General features: G+C 39.6%; 1 protein-coding gene across 6 annotated transcripts in view; it reads right to left on the minus strand.

Annotated features, from left to right (window-relative positions):
- TGFBR1 (transforming growth factor beta receptor 1) overlaps positions 1 to 17597 on the minus strand; it is a 43473-nt gene that overhangs the window by 8725 nt on the left and 17151 nt on the right. For 3 of the 6 annotated variants that reach the window (XM_075706573.1, XM_075706577.1, XM_075706574.1), the window contains 3 exons: positions 12873 to 13103; positions 5365 to 5532; positions 4504 to 4660 (listed from right to left, as the gene is read on the minus strand). In XM_075706573.1, coding sequence (XP_075562688.1) covers positions 4504 to 4660; positions 5365 to 5532; positions 12873 to 13103 — 556 coding nt within the window. The remainder of the gene's footprint in view (positions 1 to 4503; positions 4661 to 5364; positions 5533 to 12872; positions 13104 to 17597) is intronic. The other 3 variants (XM_075706576.1, XM_075706575.1, XM_075706578.1) reach the window with 2 other exon arrangements.

The following is a 17597-nucleotide window of genomic DNA, read 5'->3' on the forward strand; positions in this document are numbered from 1 at the left end:
GCTACTGTGCATTAACCCAACCCAGCTGGTGAGTGGGAGACCTGTAGAGCACAGAAGAGGGCATTAGACACACCAAGGGTTGTACTGATAGTTGAGGAATTCATAAACATCCATGGGCTTGTGAGGCTACAGAAGGGTGTGTGTGTGTGTTTTCACTAATGAAGTTCAATCCTGACCAGCTGAAGAGAAGGAAGGAGACTTGGCTGTCTATACTTATGTTTTACACAAGTTCTGACAGTGTTTATGTGGGTGTTGAAGACAGCACATGGTATATAGCAATCTGTGTAAATCAGCCCTGTCAGTGTTATATGTGTCCGTGTATGCCCAGCCTCCCTGCTGGTTGAATCCCTAAATAAGAAAGGAGCAGCCACATCCATGGGCCTGGGATGGACAGAGCCCCAGCTCTTTGGAACACCAGGCTGGGCTCCAGCCAGACAGGAGGAAGCCCCAGCTCCTGGAATCTGCCAAAATACAGCCACCACTTATAACATCCCCTAGCAAGGCTACAGAAGGAATAAACATGAAGGGCTGGTTAAAAAAAGCAGCACTGTTAATGATTTCTTGGGAACAAATGGTCCCTACCATTGCAGTAACTGATTCTTCATCACACAGTCTGCAAGTCCCATCATAAACCATGCCAGGCTTTCCCTGCCCTCCGCAACAGTAAAACCTATTTGGGTTACACATTAACAACTGTGCTCACAAGAAAAGTTTACTTTTATCAACATTTCCTGCAATAGAAAAATCTGTGATGGACTTTCAACTGAGAAACAAGGATTGAAAACTGGCCATGGCATCCAAGTGATTATCACCTTGTTTAGTGACTAGGCCTAATGTGGGAACATCAAGCAAAATGTCAGTGTGGACTGCATTGTGAGAGTTACTGACAGCAGCATCCCCCCTGGCTGCTGGAAAGAATGAATGGTATTTGCTGCATCAGTCAACATCAGTTGTAGTATTGCTTTCTCAATCTGCTACAGTTCTGGAGGATAAATCCAATCTGTAATGTTTAGCAGAGTTCAGTGTGTTTCTCCACATCATTTCCCTGTCAATCTCAAGCTGACAAATTAAATGAAGCAGGCAAACAATGACACCAGGGCTTTGGAGAGCACAGTTAACTGGTAAAAAAGCAACACTCTGGAACAGACAGAGAAGCCTATGCACAAGTTCATTTAATCAAGATAATACGAGGATTTTCTTTTTCTAGTACCAGGGATGGTAGGCAGAATACAAGACACACTACTTAAAATAAATTTCAGGACTATCAGACCCTTCAGAACTCTCTCAGCACTACTACATCTTGTAGAAGGGACATACATACAAGGAAGCAAGGTCCATCAACAAAAGAGCAAAAATGCAACCAGTAGTCCAGAACTTCAACAAGGGTTGCTGACATGAGAGTTCTCCTAAGCAGTGTACAGCCATATAAACTCCCCACAAGTGACAAACACAGCACAAGCAGAGGACAACTGTCTAAAGAGGAATGTAAAGTTTACTTTGACAGTATGTACTGAATGGAAGTAGAGTCTTAAGTTTATATATGTCACAATCTTTGATATGGACAAGGCTCAAATTATTCTGGGCCACCTGTATCAAAAGCTTTTTAATCAAGAATGCAAGATTGTGGTGGGTGTTTTAATGCTCTCCAAGGATTTTGCATTACTGGATAATCATCTTCTGCTACTTCAGGTACTTGACAGTATAGTGATCAGCTTTGGGTCTAGAAGAAAGAATATTTGATCTATCTTCAGATCACATGGGAATGAGAAGAGACCAAATCAAAAACCCCAACCATGTTGCCAGACTGTCAGCCAGAATCACTTACACAAGTAGTAAAGGAGACTGTCTCAGTTTCTGTAAATCATCCTAAGGACAAGGATTTTAAGAGGAAAGACCCTAACAGGCCTGAATGTGGCAATGGAGCTGAATTCATATCCTCAAAAGAAAAAAATCCCACCCCCTCACCCCCCAAACATGACTTCCATTTAATTTACTGGCAAATTGACTTCTTACCATGATCCTCCATCAATGCATTTAGATTGGCTTTGGCTTCCATAACACAGAATGGTGACTGACTGCTCAAAAAGTCTGAGAGATTATTGCTGGAACAAGCAAGACGAAAGGCAAGTAGGTCATCTAGTGCAGTTAGCAGATTAGCCATTTCACGGCTATCAGACAAATGGGAGAGAAATATGCATCTCCTTGTCAGCTTATATATCAGAAATGCATCGTTCTGGAGATAACTACTCTACATGGACTCACTTTGACCTTCTGAACAAGGTCTGCAGCTCAGCACCCTCCAAGAATGAAAGTAGAAGTCTACAAAGAAGTTTACAAATTATGTTGAACAGGCCCTGCCAAACTCTGGGTGCCTGCTGACCTCTCCCCACCACCCCTTTCAGTCCAAAAGCTCTGTATTAGTTGCCTAAATTTCCTGTACAGCATATAGGGAGCTCAGTGTCAAACAGGACCCATACACATGTTGAGTGACATCTCCCTTTACCAAGCCTGTTCTCCACAAGCGTAGCTAGAACTCTGCTCATACTGGGTTTACCTAAACTGCAGAAAAGCACTCATGTTAAGGTGGAATTTGCAGCCAAACTTCTTTTAAAACACAGCCTATTTCAACTACCAAAAGTAACAGCTGGGCCACACTTCTCAAAAAAAAAAAAAAAGAGGAGAATTCATCTTTTTTTTCATGCCTCAGGGAATGAAAGAGTGATTCTATTTCCTTCTCAGTTTAAAGCTCACATTCCCTGCTTTATGCTGCAGGCTGAGCTATGAAAGCACACAGTTCACACCCTCTGGTAAAGCTAAGCCTCTGAACAGAAAAGAAATAAAGATTCATTCAGAGAGAAGGATCATCAGTCCGACTCAGCACCTAGATCACTCACCCAACAGTGAGTCTTGCTTGCTCCCTAGACCATACATTTTTTACAACAATCATTAGAAAAATTATAAACCTAGTCAAATCTCCCGAACTTGCACACAGAGCTTCTATGTGCAGAAGAGGTACCAGCAGTGGCAATCAACAGGAGTTAGAATTGTCATTGAACAGGTAAGATCAGAATTTGATTATGAAAAATTAACCAGAGCTGCAGAGTTACTTACCTAAGAATGCACAAGAGGGATGAAGAGGGGACCAAGCCTTTCATGAGAATGAACAATTTTCAGAGATAGAAGTGACTAATGTCTTTAAAATGGGAAACAGGCAGTCCTGCTGCTACCCATGGCAGCAAACAAGACAGTTACTACAGCTTTACCCTTGTGAAGAAGCATAAGGCAGATGAACAAGCAACTTAGTAGCACCTATGCAAGAAGAGATCTTGTAAGCAGCATCTACAGACACAGCTGAAAGGATGCCTTCTCCAAAGACTAGGCTAAAGAAAGTAACTGATTTGCACATCATTTTTCTTTGCATGTAGGTATAGTAGAAAATACTAAGTCACACGTGGTATGCGCCCTGCACACAGCTAAGTTTGGAATTTGTCATTGCAAAGTAGTCTGCTGTTTTACTACCAATGATTACTGGAGACTTCGAGAAGGAATAATGCCCAGTACTTTGTAATCTAGTAGTAGTTCAGAAAATAAATCTCACCTGACCATTTGTGTGGTATTTTTGAAGTTGGCAAAGGACTAGTACAGCAGAGCTTTAGAACAAAGTAATTTCAGTGACATAACTGTCAGTAAAACAAACTCTCAGTACATGTTCTAAAAGCTTTTGTTCACTGAGCCTTAGAAGTTTTTTATTCCAAAAAGCCACAGCTAAGGGGGCATGCTAGTTCATTGTAAAACCCCAATCACACCCCGCCTCTCCCCTGCAGTATCACTCGCTAAGGAGATATATAACACAAGTGCAATTAAACAGCTCTGAGTTCTTTTGAGGACAAGAAAATCCGTTATTTCCAAATTCACAAGTAGACCTTTGAAAGAAAGGGAGTATACCAATTCATCTGCTGATAATTCTATTTATGCATTAGATGACAAAGATGACTGCTGGTTTAAGTTCTCGTATTTCTCTCAAAAATATGATCCCATGAAAGCCTGCATCCAAGACTCTGCACCTTCTATGTTCTACCAAATAGGCTTCACACTGAAAAAAACCCTAGCTTTTTACTTTCACTGTCAATATCCTGTCGTACATTCCAGACTGGGCTGCAAGCAACATTTCCATGCAACACAAAGCAAAAAGAATAAAGATACAGCTGTCATTCATGAAGTCTAATTGTTTTAATATATACTTGTGCCCTACAATATTTTGCAAGTTTTTGGTATTTTACACATGCTAGTTATAAATGCCAAGATTCAACATGCTTTTTAAGCACCTACTGTCTAACTAAATTACCAGCTGGCAAGGAAGTGCCTAGGAACTCTACCTGCCATTATTTACGTTTTCCTGCTGCTTGTGTTTGTACCCACAAAAATCTTCTATATGGAACAAGAAAAAAAAAACAAGGCATTTTACAATAAAAAGTCACATGACATCACATGAATAATGTTTACCTTTTTGTTCCCACTCTGTGGTTTGGGGCAATATCAATTGTGTCTGTAGCTGAATCATGCCTAACTGCCAATCCTAGGTCTGCAATGCAGCACGTTCCATTCTTTTTTACCAATATATTTTTTGATTTCAAATCTCTATGGGCGATCGCTGGTTTGCCTGTAAGGGGAAAAAAACAGAAATAACACATCTGTTAAAAAAAAAAATCACTATTATTCTAAGCCTGGTGTGGATTTTGTTTGAAGTCACAGAATTCCTTCCAGTTCTGCTGCTTTATGTGCATCAGGGTAACTCCTGAAATCATTCATTGTGGACTGGGTGGCTGTCCAGAAAAGTGCCTCAAACATCTATTGTATTCCTCCACTCTACCACTCCTTTCCCTCTTCACGCAAGTAGTTATTGTAGACACATACTACTTGCCACAAAAACATTTCTAATATCTCTGGAAATAGACCCATAGTGCTGTCTCAAATCAAAGTTAAGAAGATATTACAGGCACTAAGTATAGTGCCTTTTAGTAAGTGTTTCATAGGAAGGGTTGTTACATCATAAAACCTGGATATACCATAGAAAGGAAGGTAAAAAGCCTTCCAAATTAAGAAGTTCTATTAGTTTAGAAATTATTACAGGTCCCAAACAGACATTTTTCAATTCACTCAGCTCCACAAGGGGTTATCTTGGGTATCTGTGCTGAGTTCAGCTGCCTTCTCATCACATAACTAAGTAGCTGTGTGGAAAGAACTACACCTTGAAGAGGCTGAATGTTCTAATCAAGAGAATTATAGTAGAAAAAGCTATGTACGTGTAATTTTTTAAAAAATCCAGTATTATCCACATGACAGGCTGAATAGTTGTAAGATTACCTTGTGTGCCAACAATTTCCATGTGAAGATGAGCAAGACCACTGGCAGTGGACAAAGCTAATTTTATCATTCCTTCCACTGTTACTGTATACCTGTTCAGGTAATCAAAGAGTGATCCATGCTCATGATAGTCTGACACCAACCACAGCTGAGTCCACGTACCATTGTCTGCAAAATAACACTGGCATGAATATTACAAACACAAAAAAGACAAGCAAACCATATATGCCACTTTTATACAATGCTTATGAAGTACCAATTATGTTTTGCAAGTAACCTCAGCCAATTAGACTCTTAAATCTTTATTTCTATCCCTGCAGCATTTAAAGGTTAAATTAAATTACCCTTACAGAGGTAAGGGCTGGGACTACCATGTAAGACTTTCTGAACAGCTTAGTGAGTATTCTTTTATTTAAGCTAAAAGACATACCATAGAAAGCCAATGTCACCGATTCTGTGGTGAACTATTCAGTGTATTAGCCAGTCCCTGTCTTCCCCTAACTTTTCTGCTTGTGGGGAACAGTGCTGAATGTATAATGCAGAACTAATCCTGTCACTATTGGTCTAGTACAATGTTGTCCATAAAAAAAATCTTTCAAGCTCTGCCCCATGACTCCTTCAGTCTTCCTATAACCTATCCAGCTGTGAGCCAATTTCCACAGTTACCAGCAGCTGGTAGATTCTTCCTCCTGGAGCAGAAGCTTGCAAGCAACAATTGGACACATTACCTCAAAAACAAAGTAAAATTCCACCCCTGGTGACCTCTAAGTTGCTGGACAAAATTGAGGTTTCCAGGAGGCACAAGGGTAAAGAGAATGAATAACACCGATTATGAGAAAACCAGTTTGCTGTGCAGTTTTTCACCAAACTATGAAGAACATGACAGGCCATAATACATTTGCAGACATCCCAAGGCATACAAATGACAGATAAGAACTAAATAGGTTTTCCACCAAAACAGGTTTTCCAATTTTGTTTTGTTATAAAGGCAACTCTCATGTGGCAGATCTGAGAAGTATTTTTGTAGCTAGCTACTTTTGTAGAAGAGTCTTTCATCTCTTTAAAAGACTAGTTATCCCACAAAAGATTTCAGTTGGACTTCTATCCCGAATTATAAAGCCACTATTCTGTGAGAAAACTCAGCCAAAAAGATATCTTATTATGTGGCAGTCCCTAAGGATTATCAAAATGCATACTCAAGAACTAAATATGAAGAGTAGGAAGAAGAGAATTGAATTCAGAAGTTAGTTCCTATCATAAAACATACTGAAAAATTTTTAGTTTCCAAATAGGAGTTTCTTACATTTCCTTCCCCTCTTCCTCCACTCCCCTCAAAGAACACACCCGGCCCAGAAAAGTCAGAGGCACAAAATGCCTGATCTACAGATTGACAGAAACTGGCTTTATAGAAGTACTTGTGCTTATCTTTAAATAAGCACTCGGGTGAGGATGGGAAAAACTTTCAAACATCCCTTCTACTTGGATGTTTCTAGGGAGGCCAGTGATGCCATTAAAAATAATCTAAAAAATTAAAAAGCCACCAATTGCTTCCGAGTAGGGAGTCTAATCTACATTCAAACAATTCTCATAATGGAAAGAGAATTCTGCCCTGCTACATTCACAGAATAGTCTCATGTAAGTTAAACAGGCAAAAGAAAGCAGTCAAATGCTCTAACCTGTGAAAGACTCTTAGAAACCTGCTACTGCAGTGGGAAGCTTCTTATAGTATGCCCACAGAAGTGACTCCTAAGCTTTGTTTTTTAAAAAAGAAAAAAGGAAATTAAAGTTATTTTTTTTAAAATAACTTCAACTATTTTAGTTAGGACTGCTGCTTCTTTTGCTGCTTCACATATCCAAGCATGAACTTGTAGAACTCAGCATACTTTTTCCAAAGAAAATTGTGGGCTCTGAAAACTCAATCTCACAGTATTAGCTTCACTGAACCATTAGAAACAGATATGTGTGCACAGGCATATAAAAAGTGCTCTCAAATACATGTAGTCAAAGAGCTCCAAAAAGCTGTAGAAGTTCAAGATAAACTAACTTAATCAGTTCAGAATGTTCTCTTCACTCAGTTTTATTCTACTGCTTCACCAGTTATGATTCTACATTGCCTGAAATAATCCTCTCCTAGGCATTAGCACTATACACACTCATTTCTTGATCCTGTATTTGATTTCTTCTCCTGTTTCATATGAATGGGATACCTCAACAGGTGTCTGAAGTTTAGACACCAATAAGTACGGAAATTAGTAATCTAATTTTAAGTAGTCTACCAGACCTATTGTGTTTAAACAGATCTTTTAAAGATGTCACAAAGTTTCTGAAGAATAATCATTGCTTTGAATCAAAGTTATAGTGTCTTTGCATAAAGTTTTTCCACTCTTAACTCTAGGTGCCCACCTAAGAAGAGAATATGCTGCTGATCACAGACCAAAGATAAACTTCAGTTTTATCTTATTACCTGCAAGTTTGAATATTAAGTCTGTTTCTACCTTCCTTCCAAACAAGAAAACAAAGCTGGGCTTACTACCCATCCTGAAAGGAGCCATGATTCTCTCCTATTGTATGTCATATTTGTGGCCCTCCAACAAGATTTTAAGAAGAGATAATGTTACACCCAAGCTTACAGGAATAATACTAAATACAGACAAGCTGAAATGCAGCAATAAGTACAGTGTCCAGCTATCAGATGGGACCTACTACATTTTCTTTACCTTGCTATATTTGACAAGCTACACATTCATTTAGCAATATAAGCAGAACATGTTATGATGAACTTCAGTCTTCTTACACTGTTGACAGTAGTTAATTATTACCAAGTAATAATTAACCTGACCCAGAGTATTTTTGGCTGCACAGTAAACAGCATCTGCCATGAAGCTTTCAATCACAAGATTTGCATTATCAGGTAAGAAAAAGTAATTGCACTCAGTAGTAATTACATACAGTAGCACAGCCTTCCATGACAAGGTAACCTAATTTAGTTAATATACACACCATGATCAAGAATCTCAAGCAATTTCAGAATGTTCAAGAACACTACAAAAGTTTACATATGATCTTGGAAACCTATTTAAGAGATTAATTATGGTTATTTCATCTGTTTGCAAGAAACCTGAAAGTATTTTAGACCATCAAAATCACTCAAAAGGTTTTTATTTTGCAGTTCTAACAAAATTTGAAATTCTAAGTAAAAAAGCTTTCAGATTTTTTGTTAGAAGACTCATTACAGTTTGAGAAAAACATTAGTGAAGTCCAAGCAACATCCATCTTAGACAAGCTGCTTCTTGAAGAAAGGAATTTATAACAATTGCTTTATGAAATATATAATCAAGTTTTGATTAAAATGCAATTGACTGAATTCACTTAATTGAAAAAATGCTTTTTCCACATTGGTACTAGCAAACCAAAACTTTAGACTTGGCACATGCGTGTTTTTAAACCAAATACTAGGTTTTAAGCTGTGACAGTACTGCTTGGTACAAGTTTTGAACTGCAGACTTATGTTCAAAGTTGAACATTTAAAAGCAGTTACGGAAACTGCCTAATTGCATGTGTTCTCTAGCTGTCATGTAGTTAAGTGTTTCAAAGCAGAGAGTGGGATATATTAGCCTTTTTTGGCATACAGATAACGTAACAGAAAAACAGAGGAAAAAGCAGTGAAAAGATCAGACACAGATGGGATCTCAAACTAGAAAACTCTTAGAAATAAGATATTTGGGGAGATGTCAGGGAAAACACTTTTGCCTGTGGCTGGAAGAGGACTGATATTTTGTTAGTGAAACAGCTTGACTCCATCACATTAAGATAGTCATCCAATTAAATTGATGAAAAGCACTTGAGCTGTGTAGATTAGCAAGATCTTCCAGTCAAATTCCTTCTACTCAGGCTAATGCCAGAACTTCAAATAGAATAAATGGCTCAAATATTACTTTTTTCAAGAGGAAGGAATTCTGCTCATTTCTGTACAGCATATTGCCTAATATAATTCTTGGGGATCCACTTATCATGTAAGGTAGTCTGACTGAACAAAACTTTCACCTTGGGAAGCGCAGCTTTCAATTCAGGGGAAGGAATGGAGAGACCAAAGTATTTTAGTGCATAATGTTATCTGAAAGCGTGTAGTACAAGACTTCACCTTACTTGTAACATGTATGGTTACAGACAGCTACCCAGGGAAACCTTTAGTACTGTAAACAGAGGTTACTAACACTGCTCTTTTGCAAGTAGCATAGTGCAGATAAATAGTCCCTGATACACTTTACAATTAAGTATCTAGGTTTCAAAGTACAGAAGAAACCCACACAAAAACCAAACTATTAGTTTAGGTGCTTCAAAATAAGGCAACACATGGCCCAGAAAGTAATTTCCCTGACCTAGCAGTATTTGGAAGTTAGTGTATACTCCTGGCTAAGTAAAGAGCTACCCAGAACACAACCATGCCAGCCAGACAGAACACAACTGCAGTTAACAACATTGCTTCTCAGTCCTCAAGCTGGCTTAACAGCAGCACCTATTTCCCAGTAAATTTTGGGATGGGAAAGCAGACAGATTAGACCAGCTCCTGTAGCAGTCTGAACACCATACAGCTATGGGGAAGTAGAGGAGGATGTGCCATTAAGGCACATGGAATGTCTAAACAGTGTAGTAGAACAAGGAGTGAAGACAGCAGTTCAGTCACAAGCTTTATGACTCCACCATCTGAGCTGAACGTCACTGACTCAGCTGATCTACCTGTGCTTGTAAACACTTTCTAAGCTATACATGCACCCTTCTACCTGAAGGCAGCCCCTCCCCCCCAGTTTTACAACTACAGTGGCCAGCCAGATGTTCCCCAGCAGCTGTGAAAAACATGCTCTTGCATTAAGAGGAAAGACCTAATCAATTCCTTCACTGGTAGCGAGAATTGCAACATGACACTGGCCCATATTTACACCACAAACTACACGTCAGGAGATACAAGTCCTCAGCATTCAGGATGAATATACAAGAACCGACTCCTGAGAATTATTCTCCATGTATCACTGAAGCTTTCAGCAAGCACTGAATTGGGACTGCACAAGTAATTCCTTGTACTGCTCTGTCTCCGTAGTCATCTTTGCAAGGTCTTAGACATACTCAGATTCTTACAGTCTAATGACTTTGTACAGTCAAGCTAGGCTGTAGTAACTCCTGAATGCATTCAACAGTCTGCCCCTATGGAGAAATGGATGCAAATCCTTCACAGCTATTATTGCTGTGAACTGATACCTTATCTTGTACCTGGCACCTAATAAGCATTTATCAGTTAGCACCAGCATCTACAATGAAAGACTGTTAATAGGTGTTTAGAGCCATTGGTCTCTAGAACCATTTTGCCATACACTTGCTCCTTTCAAGAGTACCACACGACAGCTCACCTGCTAAACTGGAAGAACTACTTCCATAACGGTCCCTCTACGTTCTCCCATTTATGCAATATAGGTGGCCTGAAGTAGTCTAAACAAGAGTTGAAGTATTAACCTCCTTCAATATCCAGGACTTCTGAATGCCTAACCCAGAGACACAACAGTGTGTACATATTTCCTCACTGAGCAAATGCAGAAGGTTATACTGAGAATTCTGCATTGGTTGGTTAAAAATAATCATCCAGCTTTCCACATCTGCTCAGCCAGCAACACTGTTAGAAAATAGTCAAGAATAGCAGCATTTTCAAAATATGTCTTTATTCATTTTTCATAAACCAATTACCAACTAGTTCTCAAGAAAACAGAAAAGCCTTGCCCTAAAGCCTTAAAGCCTCAAATAATAGCATGACCTATCAACTATGGATTTTTTATTTTTATGTACAGCATATTAACAATAGAAACCAGAAACAATTTCATATTGCATTCTATAATATTACAAGGAACCTAAAGATGACTAAAGATGACCAAGTCAAATGGAATTTCATTCTATTGCATCTGGAACCTGAGCAATAACATAATAATAAAAATAATCAGGAAATTATTTTAGGAACCCACTCGTTTAGGAAACCTTCTGCATATCTCCTTTGCACAGCAGTCAAGTGTATTTTTGGGACAAACTATCTATGGGTTCGGGGCAAAATGGGAGACTAGTATGCTTAACTACAGATAGGTTTTGTTAAAAGTTATAGCTAAGGTATTGCAATATATCCTTTATGCTTTTAAGTAAGACATAGTACCTAAGGCTTCTGCAGAGATAGATTTTCATTTATGTCTTTAATGCAACTGATCTACTGATTTTAAACCCAGGCTCCAGATACTCCACTAGGTCCATCAGAACAAACTCAAGTTCTCGCAGGTGCTATTAATATCCAATACAACTTTAGGCATGAAAGTAAGACAGTTTCTAATGGAAAAAGTTGCCTGGTATGCTGTAGATCTGCAAGTTCTTGGAGGGTGAGAAGTTCAACAAACGGCTGTTAGGAGCAAGGTAGCTATAGCTAACCCCTTCCTGGAGAAGGGAAGTGTTCTGTACAAACTCTTGGGTTCTGTTCCAATTCTAGAGATTTATATAGATATAGAAACTTGAAATTAATCTAGTGGCAATTAAAAATAACTCTATTTACATCTATACTTCAACTACACTGAAACCATTTAGGAATTTCCCACAAAACTGAGCGCCCTTTAAGAATCCAGGATGTGTGCGAATTCCTGACTCCTCCCTAAGGTGACAGAATTTTCTTTTAGTGCCTTCTTCGCAAAAAAGTCAAAGGCCATTGTGGTGAAACATGTAATTTCAGATTAAAGTAACTGAATGAAACAACAGCATAACATTTTAGCTCCCCTTAATGTAAGAAATGCAAAACCTCTGGTTTTGCCAAATTTTCATGTCTTGAATTGGACTGCAGGAAAACCCAAGAAACTTTCATCTGACTGAAATGGCAACAAATCAAGTTGAAAAAATGGTTAAACTGTTCCTCTTGGTGGATAATTAAAGGCTTATCAGGAGAGCTTCAGCAAACAGGTGCAGTTTTTTTAATACTAGGAACAAATAATGAATTCCCTTTTTCCAATTTCTTTTCTAACTGGAGTTTTAAATGAATAGCTTTTCATATCTCAGCCTTAAAAATTAATCTTCTACCTCCGACTTTATATTAGGACAACAGGATTAGACATGATCTCTTTTGGTCCCACACACCTATCTTATCAAGCTGTTAGGGAAGTACAGGTATTCAGCAGAAGTGTGGGCTGACAGGATAGGCATCTCCTTTTTGATACCAAACTTAGCCAGTATTTTAACTTGCTTGTAGAAATTACACCTCATTAAAGATGCCATTTTTTTTTTTTTAAGATTTACACAAAGCATGTTTTCCAGAAAAAGGAAAATGTACTTTTTTCCTTCATTAAACCTGAAAAGCCTGCCAAACCCTGAAATGCTCTAGTAACAAAATTATTTTTTGCTACTCTTAATTGGATCCTCACAACTTCATTTTCCCTTCCACTTGCCATCTACTCTGAGCGGGTTCACAATGAGCAAAATTAATTCATAGTATCACTAACCTTTGTTGTCTGCAGCTATAAATCCAAGAATGTTTTCATGCCGTAGCATAACTGTTTGATAAATTTCTGCTTCGCGAAACCATGAGCGCTCCTCTCTTGATGAGAAGATCTTCACAGCAACTTCTTCTCCTCTCCACTTCCCTCGCCAGACTTCTCCAAAGCGACCCTTACCAATACTTTCTTGAAGTACTATAGTTCTTGCAATTGTTCTTTGCACAAGTAAAGGTAAACCTAAAAAGAAGATTCAACATTAACCTTAAACATCACTAACAAAATAAGCACTTATAAGTACTAAATATAAGATTCATATTCCATTAAGATATTTCTCTGAAAAGCCACATAAACTCTCTTAAGATTTTTAACAGCTTGTTGTGAACTGCTGACAAGCACATAGGTAAGATGCTGCCTTCAACCTTAAAGGCCAGCAAAACAAGTACTCAAAAATAGTATGCTACAAACTGCCTCTACAGTCGTTAGAAAGAAGGCACAAACTTCCTTTCAGTTTAGAATTTTGATAGTTGTTGATCCATAAAATTTTATTTTAACGAAAAAAAGAAACAAACCACGAAACAATCAGGACCAGGACTGAGGGGCTTTTTGGGGTGTTTTTTTGTTTGGTTGTGGGGTCAGTGGGTGGTTGGTTTTTGTTTGTTTTAAAAAAAAAAAAAAAAAAAGAATCTGCCCATAACTGTCCTGGCAAAGCAGTTCAAGAGCACTTTTGCTAATGATTCATTTACTTGATTTATCACTAGATACGATTCGGTCCATTTCTAAGTTAAAGTTAAACCATGCTTATCAGGAACACTGACTGTCAAGTGTTCATGGTCATGCTCAAGTATGCCAGTAGCCTGTTAGTACTCTCAAGCCACTGTAAAATAGGAAAACATCCCTGTAATGCAAGCTTTCCATTTTACAGGCCGTTCTTCTGCACCTCACTATAATTATACCTGAGAAAACTGCTTACATTCATGAAGGTTTTATAGCTTCAGAACATCAGCATGCCTCAAACTCACAGCACCACATAATGTGCTTCAATAAGTTTATACAACAAACAAGAAGCACTGGCAACTGCCAACCAGGGTGGGTTTTTGTTTATTTTAAGTCTTTACTGTTGTAAATGCAAGGCTTGTCACAGGATTCTGCAGTGATACTACATTGCAGGATGAATGCATCACACAGGTTATCTGCTCACAATAAGCTCTTTTGGTATAGCATTATTTCACTTAAACACTTTACAAAGTAATCTATTACTCCATAATCGCTCTTCCAACAGCTGACAGAAGAACATGTATTCTTTATGCTATAGAAGATAAGACACAATAGCTCAAACAACTAGTTCCTGTCCATCTCTGGACATTCTTAGCTAATAACAGCACTAGAAGGGCATCTGATCTGGTCAGCAGCATTATCACACTTGTGTCTCAGCCCGAGGAATGCAAATTAAAACACTGCAGTGTTCAGAGGAGTTCAAGACTTCCAAACCTACTGGAATTTTCTGCATCATCTGTGCTAACAACATACCTACATGAAGAAAGGAAGGGGAAAAAATGGACACCTTACCAGTGATTTAATTGCCAGGTGCTGCAATAACCCCTACTGAGAAAGTTAGAATTTTTGCTGTAATAGCTGTCCCCAGGTCAACTGTGCTGTTTACCCAAACTGTAAAGGTTCACCTGTGAAGCCCAACTTGCCTTCTTTACGGACAGACATTTGAAATGCAGAAAATGCCAAACTAGAACAACCACAGGACAAAACTCAACCCTGAAAATGTAAACTTTGACTTTGTTGCCAGAAAAAGCTTCTTTCTTAGCACTTACGTACTATTGCAAAATCCACTGGCAAATGTTAAATACAAGCTGATTTTGTATACTTGAAATGGGTGATATGCCTAATTTTTTTTGCCAGCAGCTGCTCCAGAAACCTGTTTATACATTTTAAGTTTCAGATGCACTGCTCTCAACTTGCTGTACCATTTATAGACATCCCTTCTTGTTTAAAAAAAGATGTCCAGCTAACATCTAAACAGATAAGCTTTTAACCTTCCAGACATGAAACATTTCAATTTCACCTTACAAACCCCCAATCATCATGTTAGCATGTCACATTACAGTAAAAACCCTGCAAACTGATCTATACTTATTTTTACAATTTTTACAAGATTCAACTTGCTTAATTTTTGCAACTATGCTTTCTCTTACTACTGCTGCTGAACAAACCCAGAAAAATGGAATCCATATTAATCTTACATCCATAAAAATTCCTTACAGACTTTCTGTTGCAACTGAGCAGTCTCCTCTTTTTGCTATAGAGGAAACACAGCCCTGTATCACCAGGAACTTGAGCAACTGCTTTACTGTAAACCAGACCGCCTGAAAAGTAGCTCACTAGAAATAGCTACAACATTAGCCTTTGACATTGTCCTGGTTTCGGCTGGGATAGAGTTAATTTTCTTCCTAGCAGCAGGCATAGTGCTGTGTTTTGGATTTAGTAGGAGAAGAATGTTGATAACATGCTGATGTTCTTAGTTGTTGCTGAGTACTGCTTATGCTAGTCAAGGACTTTTTCAGCTTCCCATGCTCTGCCAGGCGCACAAGAAACTGGGAGGGGGCACAGCCAGAATAGTTGATCCAAACTGACCAAAGGGCTATTCCATACCATATGACGTCAGGCTCAGTATATAAACTGGGGTGGGGTTGGCCGGGGAGCAGCAACCGCTGCTCGGGAACTGTCTGGGTATCGGTCGTCGGGTGGTGAGCAATTGCACTGTGCATCACTTGCTTTGTATATTATTATTACTATTATTATTATATTGTTGTTATTATTATTTTACTTTATTTTATTTCAATTATTAAACTGTTCTTATCTCAACCCAGGAGTGTTTCTCACTCTTACTCCTCCAATTCTCTCCCCCATCCCATCAGGGTAGGGGGAGTGAGCGAGCGGCTGCGTGGTGCTTAGTTACTGGCTGGGACTAAACCACGACAGTCCTTTTTGGCGCCCAACGTGGGGCACGAAGGGTTTGAGATAAGAACAGATTAACTAGAGTGTATTAAGGAATCTGTTAACAGTTGCCAGTCATGATATTAGTTCATCTGATCTGTACCATGTTCTTTTCTTGGCTGTGCATGTTAAAAGCTTGGTGTTGGTCTGTGCATTGCGCTATGCTCTGTAGTGATTAAGGATGTTTTGATTGGGAGGTTCCTTATCAAAATCCTGACCTTGAGCATGGTTTTGTATCTGGGTTTTATACACAAGTCATTACTGTACTTCGGGTACCACCTCATGGAGAGAGTTAGCAATTATACCTTTCCCTCGGAGACGTTTGTTGCGGAGGAACTACAGAATGGCACCTTCATTACCTTATTCTATAATGCTTCCTCCCTCATTACAGAAAGTTTTCAGTATTTTGAACATCCCTGGGCAGTTAAGATACTTCTATTGATACTTCTTGGGAATATTGTTTTGGTTTTGACAAAGGTTAGTAAGCAATTTAAGAATATCATCCAGAGATCTGCCCCAAGGCTGGAGGGTTATGAGTGGCAGGGTGTGTGGGATCGTATGCGCAAGTACCTAGGGCAGTGGGGACCTCCAGTGTTTTGGAACTTCACCCCTGAACAAGTGCAGAATCCTGAAGAACTAGTAAAGTATTTGGAAGAAGTATGTTCTCACCCTGGCAACTCCAAAGAGACACAACTCATTGCAACATGCTGGGGACTGGCCCATGCTTATAGAGCCCTGTTCAACACTATTCAGTACCCTCAAGGGAAAGAGAGGGTCTCTGGATCTGATGACAAAACAACAGGCACTGTGGCTACTCCAACCACAGCCATGAGCACTGTGGCTACTCTAACCACAGCCACAAGCACTGCGGCTACTCCAACACCCACCACAGGTACTGCAGCCACTCCAACCCCAGTGGCAGGCACTGCAGCTGAACCAGAGAACCAACCTGCGCCGGTATCAGTTGCCCCTATACAGAAGAAAAAATACACGAGGAAATCAGTTCGTTTAGTAAGGGATGAAGATGAACCAGGGCCATCACGAGAACCAGAGGAGGAAGAACCCATAAATGAGATGGTGACCACCCGATCCCTATCCCTGAGTGAGCTGCGAGATATGCGAAAAGATTTCGGTCGTCATCCAGGCGAGCACATCATCACCTGGCTGCTCCGATGCTGGGATAACGGGGCCAGTAGCCTGGATTTAGAGGGTAGGGAAGCCAAGCAGCTGGGATCCCTTTCCAGGGAAGGGGGCATTGACAAAGCAATTGGAAAAGGGGCAAAACCGCTCAGCCTCTGGAGGCGACTTCTGTCAAGCGTGAAGGAAAGGTATCCCTTCAAGGAGGATGTTTTATACCGCCCAAGCAAATGGACCACCGTAGAGAAAGGTATCCAGTACCTGAGGGAATTAGGCGTGCTGGAGGTGATTTACAGTGACCTGAATGATGAACAGTTAACCAAAGACCCAGATGAAGTCAGGTGCACACAATCCATGTGGCGGAAGGTGGTACGGAGCGCACCAGCATCGTATTCCAACTCGTTGGCAATACTAGCCTGGAAAGACGACGAGGCACCAACGGTGGATGAAGTGGCTAGACAACTCCGGGACTACGAAGAAAAGCTCTCTTCCTCCCTACGGGCCTGTGTCTCGGCTGTGGAAAAACTGTCTGAAAAAATGTGCCAAGAGTTCCAACAACTCAGAGAGGATCTGTCCTACTCCCCACCT

Source organism: Pelecanus crispus, chromosome 2 (genome assembly GCF_030463565.1).
Source record: "Pelecanus crispus isolate bPelCri1 chromosome 2, bPelCri1.pri, whole genome shotgun sequence".
NCBI lineage: Eukaryota > Metazoa > Chordata > Aves > Pelecaniformes > Pelecanidae > Pelecanus > Pelecanus crispus.